We start from the raw sequence: 10,764 nt of genomic DNA, 5'->3' as shown, positions 1-10,764 counted from the left end.
TAATTAAATGATGAGATACAATAACAAATGTTTTCCCCTGAACTTATATTAATATACTGGATTTATTTTTCATAACACAACCTCCAAATATGATCTACTGTATTATCGTCAGTTCCCTCTTCTCACCACTGGGTGGCAGTAATGTACTTCGCAGCTTGTTTACTAACAGCCATTAAACACATAAGAAAGCAGCAGGGGGGGATAAGATGTGGTTAAACTGGGCTTTTTACCTCATTAAAATCAGCACACCGGAGTTGTTATCACAAACTGCAGATGTCGTACATCTCCCGTGAGATTTCTGCATCTCTCGCATCAACTTGTCAGACGGCCTCACTCAGTCTCGCGCTATTTATGAAGGGCTCTCCCTGTGGGTGTCACACAGGTCTGATGCTGCAGCTGCTCCTTCCTGTATTGAAGCACTACCAGCCAGAGCCCAAGCCCTTTTCGCCTCAGAGCCCCACACCTCGAACCGAAACACCGGAGGAATTTGTTGCTGCGGTTGGGGAAGCGAGCCGAGTCGGTGTCCCGGTGTTAGCTGCCGTGTCTGCCCGTTGTGTTGGCGCGAGCTGAGGGGCGAGGGGCTGCACGTTAGGACTGAGAGACGCAGGGCACGATTTTTCCAGGAGCTGGTGCTAGCTAGTAGCAGCTAGGCGGCTAGTGGCTAGTAGCAGCAGGTAGATAACCCAGAAGAGGCGGAAAAATCGAAATGTGTTGACGCTGTAGATGCACCTGAAAACGACCTGACTTTGTAAAGAGCACCTCGGCATGACATAATTTCCCGAAATATCTGACTGACATGCTTCCGAAAGTGAACTAACTTTGCTAACGTTAGCTAGCCAAGTTACTAGCCATCCAGAGCTGATCCTGTTGCTTTTTCAGAGTTTCGAGCAACTTAAAGGCTAGACCAGCAGCTTCCCAGCTCACTGCAGGTTAGTTGTTATTTAAGACAGTCGTGTAGGGTAGTTACTGACATGGCTCCCAAAAAAAGACCCGTTCCCTTGAACATTAAGCCCATTGGGGAAGGACAGGCCACCTCCAACACCATTGATGCTGCATCTGAGTGAGTAGCCCTACTATGGGTTGAAATGAATTGTACCTATGTTAAAGAGGGAATGTCTATTATTATTTGTAAGCTTTTCTCCAAGCATTGTTTAATAATAGTCTCATGTGGCCACAATTAAAGTCAAAAAAGTGATTTTCTTCTTGTTTGAATGTTTGAACTTCACTGTGTGGGATGATGTATGTGCAGAATTTGACAGTAGAGGGCTGTTTTCACATTATTGGCCTAAAGTATATATTTTCTCTGTGCCCATTGAAACTCTGATTTTAAGAGGATGATTTGTGTCATCACGAAAAGTTTAGATGCCAATCCTGGTTCGATAATCGGCATACATAAGTGTGATGTGGAGAGAAGTAGGAGACGTCTTGTGTCCAGCACATTAACTTGTGAGATGAAAAATATGTTCCCATTTGTGCATATATTTGAATTTTAAATGAGGGAGAAGTAACAGGTGCCATTTTAAGGATCTTAATAAGGTAATTATACTACACAATTCTGTGTGCCTTAAAACATGTGTGGACGGGATCTTTTAAATTTAGTTGTTAAATGTTCTTGTATAATAATTTCTCCGTCTGCGTCTGTATTAAACCCCGCTGTCTCCTCCTCACAGAGCCAACCTCGAGGCCTTACAAAAGAAACTGGGAGAGCTGGACCTGGACGAACAACAGAGGAAACGACTGGAAGCTTTCCTCACCCAGAAAGCTCAGGTTGGGGAGCTGAAGGATGAGGATTTTGACCCCATATGCGAGTTGGGCGCTGGAAATGGAGGAGTGGTCAACAAGGTCCGCCACAAACCCTCGGGTTTGGTGATGGCTCGAAAGGTGAGAGTGAATATTTATTGTATTTCCTTGTAGTATTTGTAGTGTCACAGTTGGATGGAGTAGAATTCAAACAAATATCTGATTCAGTACAAATCTGAGTCACAAATAATTAACCTAAAGGGAGCCATATCACAATTGTTGCCCTATGTTATGTGTTTGTTAAAAAAGAATAAAATAAAAATCTCTCAAATATAGATATGTGCATCTGCCTCAAAAATACTGGTTGGGCAGTTAAAACAATCCTAGTTTATGGTTGTATACTTGAAGTGAGCAGGTTAGTCTACTTTCTCCTCATTTTGATGATGACGCAGGGTGTACAGCGCAGTAGAGATGGAAAGTTCTTGGGAATCCAAACAGACACTGCAGCAGCAACTCAAACAAGCATAAGCTTGCATGCTAGATGCCATGCGGCTCAGTGTGTGTTGACATGGCAGTTGAATTTCCAGTAAAATTTCTACAAATGATGACAAACGATTTGGAAACGTGTTGTTGTTGTAGTTGTCACCATTTAAAAAAAAAAAGGGGAAAAAAAAAAAAAAAGTGTGTTTAATTCAAAGACATTCTGTGTGTATGTAGACGCACCTGGTGTGTCTCCTTGATTGGAGCCATTTCAAATGAGTAATCCAAAAAATAGTATTTGTTGTGATTGCTAACAGAACACACAGACAAGCTGGATAGTATGATAGTAATGCCAACCGCCACCTCTGAGATGTGTTATCCCGAGATGTTAGGAGGTCAGTGTGTGAATGATGTAACTACATCTCTTGCGTTTGTGAGAACAGCAGTTTATGGTCTCATTCTCTCCCTCTTCAGTTGATCCACCTTGAAATCAAGCCTGCCATCAGAAACCAGATTATCAGAGAGCTGCAGGTGCTGCATGAATGCAACTCCCCCTACATTGTGGGCTTCTATGGGGCCTTTTACAGCGATGGGGAGATCAGCATCTGTATGGAGCACATGGTGAGTGACAAAGACTGTTTGGAGGGCCTACCACCAACAGACACAGGATTGATGTGTTTGGATACAACTACACACTGTCTCATTTTTTTGTGTCAGATTTTGATAGTGGGACTTGTCTCTACAGGATGGAGGATCCTTGGACCAGGTCCTGAAGGAAGCTGGAAGAATCCCAGAAGAAATCCTGGGAAAAGTTAGCATAGCTGTAAGTTGTTCACTTGTTCTGTTACATATACAAATGTAGTGTAGAAGACGGCTCACCAGATGCTAAAACTGGTTATAGTTTGTATTTGGCAGTGATATGAAGATTCTTGAAGCTTGTTACAATACATGTGCACTGCTCACTGTGGGTGTGTGATGTTGCTTAACTAGATGTCATGCATGAGTCACAAACAGTAGAGCCAACTGCACTTAACTCAACTTAAACTCTTGCAACAAGTGTTCTTAAGTGATACCTGCACAGGGAAAGCTTACTTTTCATGCATCTGTTTTGACTCTTGTCTGAGATTTGGCCCTTTTTGTATTTTTGTGTGTCATGTTACATGTTTTCCTCTCTTGTTCACAGGTATTGAGGGGATTGGCCTACCTGCGAGAGAAGCACCAGATCATGCACAGAGGTGAGGGTGGTGTTGCAATAAATTGCGTTGCTCACAGAATCCCGTCTGCAACATCTTCAGATCACTGCAGCACAACAGATACCGGGCGTCTAGTTAACAAAATCAAAATGGTTGATTGACTAACAGCATTGTTGGACTTGATGATGATCAGGGGGTGTATGTTTACACAAAGGTGTGGAGGGTGGTGTTGTGCACATACCTCGTCTAGTAGCACTATTAATTTGCACATCACAGACTGCAGTGTAAATCACAGTCACTTCTTCGGTTATTTGTTATTTCCTGTAAATAACTTGCTCAAACAAAATAATACTAAAACTACACTGCTGCTTTTAACCTGAAGAGCTTTGACTTCAGATATCCCTAGATTACAAAAAAATGAATAAATACACTTTTAATTATATTTTATTGCTTAATGATTAAAAAATGTTTCACCACAGTCTTGCAATTGTTTACTGTATGGACTATGAAGACATTTTTAAGTTTGTCTCTGTAATCCGTCACTAAAATGTACTGAGCACCTCTCAAACCTTACTGCAGCAGTTAAGCAATATGGGAGGACGAAATTATATTGATTGCTAATTCTTATTTGTTATAGGGCATAAATGGTTTCTCGACCACAAGGTAGTTGTAGTATTAGAAAGAGATCAATGTGAAATATTTTGTTGTTGTTTTTGTCTGGGAGTAGCCATAGAGTGTAAAGAAACCCCACATGAGAATCCTATAAGGGAAACTCTTGTCGTATTCTAGATTTCTGAACAGTCATCTTCATTTAGAAATAATTCAATGTAGATGTTTGGTTATGGACGTCTATTGCGGGTAATGTAATGATTTCCATCCCTTCAGTATTAGCTGTGGCTAAATTCTGCTGATCCTTGTGAGGCAACAAGCAGAGATACAGACCATGCAAATGTAACAGTCAAAACATCACATTAAAAAAAAGCAAAATTATCCTTTAATTTTCCACTAACATTATCCTTGCTGCCCTGAAACACGCTAACAAAAAGCATATAGGTATGATCGCTATTTCCAAAAGTCTGTGAACTTTGTTGTCCTTGAAACCACTTGAAATGCAGCCACATAAACAAGGCTGGCTCCAGTCATCCCTGTTCACATTCACATTTGTATTAATTGTGTTCATGCTTTTTCCTCCATATGTACTGCATCAACCTCCTAAGAGCTTTAGCACGCTCACCACAAGGCAAGCTATTATTTGGGAATGACACGAGTTCCTGATCATAGAAATTTGTAGCATGAAGAAAATAAGGCTTTGTAAAAACTACTATCTTTGCGTTGAAACAAAATTACAAGTCACACCATAGCAGAGTGCAAGGCAGACAAGTTTTCCACAGCACACCAGGGACGAACCATGGTCGTGTTGTTAGGAAATGTACTGGTAAAGGTGGCAGCCAGAACCGTATAGTGGAAAGGAGTCTAACATTGCAACAGGGTCGGTGGTACTCGAGGACGGTTGTCTGTGAGCTCAGGCGGTAATTGCAGCCTCTCAGATGTGATTATACAGCAGCCGCGCCTTGTTGACCCCTCCCTCTGTCTCTCCCTCCGTCTTTCTCCCGCTCTTTCATGCTACCTCTTTCTCAGTCGCTCCTCACGTGTCGTGGGAGGGGGTCACACACCACAGAGGACAGATTGCAGGGCTCGGTCTTAGCCCATTATTTTGCAGGATGTTGTTCAGTGATGAGCGGGAAATGCGGAGGACCGCGCTTGTTTATAACAGGGGCTCAGTTCGAGTTGTAGCTATTTTCTACCTCGCACAATGAATGCGGCAGCGCAGACAAAGCACACCACCTATGGCTCTCACGGCAGGCTGTAGTCCCGGTCTAAGTATTTGTCTCTAAAGCCATTCTATGTTGCAAGAATTTTTTTTTTAATCTACATCTGATATCAACCGTCTGTCAAAAAGGTTGTGTTATTAGGTAAATGCATAGTTTTTGATGTCCACAGAGGGAAATTTGTTTTCAACGTCTGCACATGTTAGTATCTCGCATGAAAAACACAGATACACGCAGTCAATGTATTGGGCATGGACATGTACATTCATGTCACTACTACTACTCTACTCATACTCGCATAAACAAGCGCACGTAGTACTAACACACCACTGAGTACGTTTACATGCTCTAAAAGCTCCAGTTTTTGCCCTTTTTCTGAAAAACCCCCCACTACTCCTATTAAGTGTTTACATGGCTAATTCAAATTAATATTCCCTTAATATTTCCGTTTACTTGACGTACAATAACATGTTGTTTATCCATCAAAGTATGGAACAGCTGAAGTTTTCCACTGGTAGCGAACTTGTCTGACCCTGCAAACACATTTTCCCTCTTTCATTCCTTCAGCCACCTTCTTGTAAAGATCGGCATTGTGACATTTGTGCACGTCCAAAAGTCTGTTAATGTGCAAGTCTTTCATGATGTTTAAAAGTAGTTGTGTTTCTTCTTACAGCCAGAAATGTTGGCTTTTTCTTTAGTCAATGCATCTTTTCATCAGCCCTGCAAACTGAATATTGTCATATTCTGAATAATAAAGTTGTGTTCATGTAAACGTATTCAGTATAGACGTGGTCTTTTCTGTTTGCTTAGTCACGATTTCCTGATGTCTGTAAAAATTGTCAGTATCAAAAGCGAGGTGTTGAGTTTGAAGACTCACTGGAAACGTAATTTACATTTGCTCGTATCTGCCACATAGATGTCAAGCCCTCCAACATCCTGGTCAACTCTCGCGGGGAGATCAAGCTGTGCGACTTTGGCGTGAGCGGCCAGCTCATAGATTCCATGGCCAACTCCTTTGTTGGAACGCGCTCCTACATGTCGGTGAGTCAGCTCTGCACGCCTGCGCCCCCACCCCTTTTTCTCTGGCCCTATCCCCACTTTCCTTCTCCTCTTTTCTCACATTGCTCTTGTTCACAAGGCCCCGCCCTCTGCCTTGCCTTCCTCTGGCCCTCCCTCACTCCCCTGCCAAGAGCCGAGGGCTGTGCCCAGGAAAGGGCTCTTTGGCAAAGAGCGAGGCAACTGTGCTTGCTCTTTCTCGTCCTTCTTTCCCCTCACTCTTAGACACCTTGTGGGTGCAGTGCCGAAAGCTGCTTGCCTGTCCCATCCTATTCCCATCTCTTACCCACAAAGCACCAGTGGTGTAGAGACACTTGCCCCTTTTATCATAATTCCCAACACACACACACCTGTCCTTGCTCACCCTTCTAGCTAAAAACAGTCCAAAGCTACTCTGCTGCCAAACCCTCCCATCCTCTGTCCTCTTGCCCTCACCACACCCTAACTCTCTTTGCCATAACGCCCCCCTCCTCCACTTCCTGCGCCTTCCCCACCCAACCCTCTGCCCAACCCTCTCTCCTGCCTGGCATCTTGGCTCTACCTGCCTCCCTCTGACGTAGATCGTGTGTTTCTCAACAGCCGGAGAGACTGCAGGGCACTCACTACTCGGTTCAGTCTGACGTGTGGAGCATGGGTCTGTCCCTGGTGGAGCTGGCGATTGGCCGCTACCCCATCCCCCCACCAGACGCCAAAGAGTTGGAAGGCATCTTCGGACGGGCTGTTATGGACGGGGCCGAGGGGGAGCCTCACACCAACATGCAGAGACCCAGACCACCAGGCAGGCCCGTTAGCGGTAAGAAACACAAAAACATTTAAAAATGCATATGTAGATTTTTTACAGACTTGGCAGTGACAGCATTTCATGTTTTCAGGATAAAAGCCTTAAATATAACGCCTGCTTAAGATGTGATTTAATTTGTTCTGGTGGGGAAAAAGAAGTTCTCATTCTGTCCACGACTTCTCCACAGGACATGGAATGGACAGTCGACCTGCCATGGCCATCTTTGAACTTCTGGACTACATTGTGAATGAGGTCTGAGAAAACACTGATTTGCATGACGAATTTACTTTAACACAAAACACATTTCTATCTCTGCACACAGTCTCTGTTTGTATAATTTATTCCGCTTTTGATCTTTTTGTTCTTTGTTCGTCCTCAGCCGCCCCCTAAACTGCCACTTGGGGTCTTCACCAATGACTTCCAGGACTTTGTGACAAAATGGTGAGCAGCAGTTTTTTTTAGATTGAGCTACCAAAGAAAAGCCCATTGCTCTTATCTGTTTTTATGCAAAAATTAATCATGGGCCATAGATAATACTGAAAGCTTAAAGTTCTACACTTTCCTCCTTGTAGACATCAGTTGGTTTGGACTGAAATAACAAGAAAGAATAATAATGATTACAACTTTATTTATATAGCACTTTATACAAAAACAAAGTTAAGATGTTCTTGGAGAAAATAAAATGGTAGAAAATGAATTTAAAAAAACTACTTAAACAGTATAATTAAGCAAAAGGAGTAAAATTGAATGATATAAAATAATTTAAGAAAACTGCAAAAATGGAAAAGAAAAAGGGAATAATACAAACTTGGAAATATTTATTTGATATATTTCCATAACTGAATAAACAAGCTGTCCTCATGAGGGAACAAAGTGTCCAAAATGCTGTTTGAAACTAGAAAGGTGACTTATCAGAAGGGTCCTGTAGAGATAAACAAAGTAAAACAGTATGAAATTGTGTTTCTCCTTAAGGCGGTGTGTTTATTCAGTTGTGAAAATCAATGAATGCAGATTTTAGTCTTCTGTTTAAAATTTCCTCCCCAAAACTGCACCTTTTTAAGAGGGATTTAGGTTATGTTCGAGATGGTTTCAGAAACTGGAAAATAAAATCCGATATAATTTATTAAAAATGCAATCCTATACTCACGTCAGTAACCTTTTTGGTGTCATTTGTGTCTGCAGTTTGATCAAAAACCCTGCTGAGAGAGCGGATCTGAAGATGCTGATGGTGGGTGCTTGAGCTTGTTCTCACTCATCTGATAGTTTGATTGCAGAGTTATTAATTGTGAAGTTATGACGCTAACAGTACGAACGATGGTTTCCCTGTGTTTTTATTTCAGAGCCACACGTTCATCAAGCGATCAGAAGTGGAGGAAGTGGACTTTGCCGGCTGGTTGTGCAAAACCATGGGCCTCAACCAGCCCAGTACTCCCACCCGCGGCACCGAGTGAACAGGCCCCCCCCCACTGCCCTGGCATACCTCTGGGTCTTGCTTGCATACACATAAAGATTCTGCACTTACACATACACAAGCCATCACACACATTGGCACTTTTTTCATATAGCTCTTGGGTAAACTTAAAAAACATTTCGGCCTCCCCGTTCATTTATTTCTTCACCAGCAGCAGGGCCAGCAGTTGAGTCATTGTACTGTAAGGCCACAGCTCCACCATGCCAGTGTCAAGAGTAGCCACAGCCTCACTTTTCCACAATGCTACAGAGGATGTAAAAGCACTGAAGGGCTGCCAGTGTGTCAGCTGAAATTGCATTGATTGACAAACTTTTTTGTATTGTTGAATATTCTGTATTAATCTTTTCTATGGCAACGGTTAATGGCTTGTTGGACTGTATTTTAATAAATTACCTGCTGTAGAGATTTCCAAACTGAGAGAAATCCAAACATATGATCTACTTGCAAATTTTAAATTAATTTTATTGAAGGTGAATGCAGGTATTTCTTTGATTTATTCCCAAAACAATCCCCTTGTGAAACATATCCATGCAAAAACATTATCTGCAGACACCTTGCAATTACCTCCAATGTAATAATCGAATTTGTGAGTAGACGGTGCAGGACAAATGATCGTATATGGAGTAATTTTTTTTTGGTAAATGAGCGATGACTCTCAAGATCACTTTGTGAATAACGTCACAAACCAAAGAGGGTACTCATGACTACTAAAGTTTCTCAATGCCTAATCAGTTTTTGTTTTTTTTAATTGTATGCACATTCATGCAACAGTATATCAATGTACTCTGAATGTTTTGATTTCTTTCATTCAGCGATCTACACTCCGATTGTGTTGGCATTGTTTCCTCAGCATACATTTCAAATCACACCCAACGCTGTCTCTCTCACATGGGAGGAGGCATATGCTGTGGAGGCCTGATATATGCCAGAATGTCTTTCCTGACATTGAGAAAACTGATCAAATTGTATTCATGGGATGATATAGCATGGTTTATTATCTTTCTAATACTGTATGTGTATTTTATTTCCCAAGATCATGATGGGGATGATTAGCTGGTGTTTTTATGAAAATGCCTGAATCTCTGCGATGTCGTTATGAAATTTCAATCACGTTGACTAATTTGACTTTTTTTCTCTCTTTGTTGTTGGTCCGTACCTTCCCCTGAAGTGTTTTTGGTTATGTTTTCACTGTACTGCTACGTGTGGCGCTCCAAGCTTTCTCTTGGGACTCAACCAGCCTAGAGGTGTGCTTTTGGAAAATACTTGGGTTGAAATACAATTTGAAAACATTTTCCCTTTGATTTAACCCAATTAATTGTGGTAAAAGTATGAAATCGTAACAAGGGTTTGACTGAACTTTTTAACCCAGGTCAGTGTTGGTCACATGGTGGTGGTGGTGGTGGTGGTGGTGTTACTTGCTAGCCTGCCGTCTTGCTAGAGCTCTTGTATTCTCTCTGCTTATGGCTGCCCTTTCTTATTCCCCTCAAAATGTGCATTCGTTCGGAGCAAAATGAATGCATCGTCACTTGTATGTGTACAAAGCTATATACAAAAATTACAGGAGTACTATTTTGCAGTCTTAATATACAAATTTTTGATTTATGTAAAAGACAAGGGAGAAGAGTCATTTTATTATAATATAAAAATGTGTTGGATATGGTTATAATGTATAAAAAAGATTAAAATAAAACTTATTTGTGAATGTACTGTGATTTTGTTTTGACTGCCAGTGATATCCACCATGTTCCTTATGTGAATCTCACTTCTGACTCTCTGGAAAAGCATATTTACCAGAAATTGTGCCACACTAGTAAACTTATTTATCCCCTTTCAACAAAACAATAATAACTGTATACACAACCAGAATAAGAAAAAAAATCATGATACATTTATAAACTTATGATACATTGATATGGTTAGCCAGTTTGTGGATTATCCCTTCAGAAAAGTGGTGGTTGTGGTCAAGGGCATAGTGACCACAGAGAACACTTAGGTCATATCCTAGGTATTTTTCCTACCAGAGTACCTGGTGGGTATGATTTCAATGATTCCAGTACTTTTTGAGTCATTTAAATTGGTTACCTTTGGACCAATGCAATAAAATGAAAATACAAAGTATTTCCACACCACAACTTTGTTCTCTTAAGTGTGTAGAAGGCAAATCAAACAAATTACTCTCTATATATTTCAAACTATGATTAGACAATTAACAAA

The 10,764-nt window shown here is 41.4% G+C and overlaps 1 protein-coding gene across 1 annotated transcript; it reads left to right on the top strand.

Annotated features, from left to right (window-relative positions):
* Window positions 1–237: 237 nt before the first annotated feature.
* map2k2a (mitogen-activated protein kinase kinase 2a) lies at window positions 238–10,256 on the top strand. The gene is made up of 11 exons (XM_084355251.1): window positions 238–1,060; window positions 1,671–1,881; window positions 2,695–2,841; window positions 2,966–3,043; window positions 3,404–3,455; window positions 6,159–6,283; window positions 6,878–7,091; window positions 7,267–7,331; window positions 7,459–7,520; window positions 8,262–8,307; window positions 8,420–10,256. The coding sequence occupies exons 1-11, from the start codon at window positions 972–974 to the stop codon at window positions 8,528–8,530; spliced, it is 1,200 nt and encodes a 399-aa protein (XP_084211377.1). The 5' UTR covers window positions 238–971; the 3' UTR covers window positions 8,531–10,256.
* Window positions 10,257–10,764: the final 508 nt, after the last annotated feature.

This window comes from Pagrus pagrus (assembly GCF_965226575.1).
Source record: "Pagrus pagrus genome assembly, chromosome: 6".
Classification (NCBI taxonomy): Eukaryota; Metazoa; Chordata; class Actinopteri; order Spariformes; family Sparidae; genus Pagrus; species Pagrus pagrus.
Note: the sequence above shows the minus strand (reverse complement) of the source record. Positions and strands in the feature narration are given on the sequence as shown.

Excerpts from the sequence above, each read along its gene's own strand:
- map2k2a (XM_084355251.1), top strand. The coding sequence starts at position 972 with ATGGCTCCCAAAAAAAGACCCGTTCCCTTGAACATTAAGCCCATTGGG. Across the intron at positions 3,044-3,403 it reads TGGGAAAAGTTAGCATAGCT|GTATTGAGGGGATTGGCCTA; the intron begins GTAAGTTGTTCA and ends TCTTGTTCACAG. Across the intron at positions 6,284-6,877 it reads GAACGCGCTCCTACATGTCG|CCGGAGAGACTGCAGGGCAC; the intron begins GTGAGTCAGCTC and ends GTTTCTCAACAG.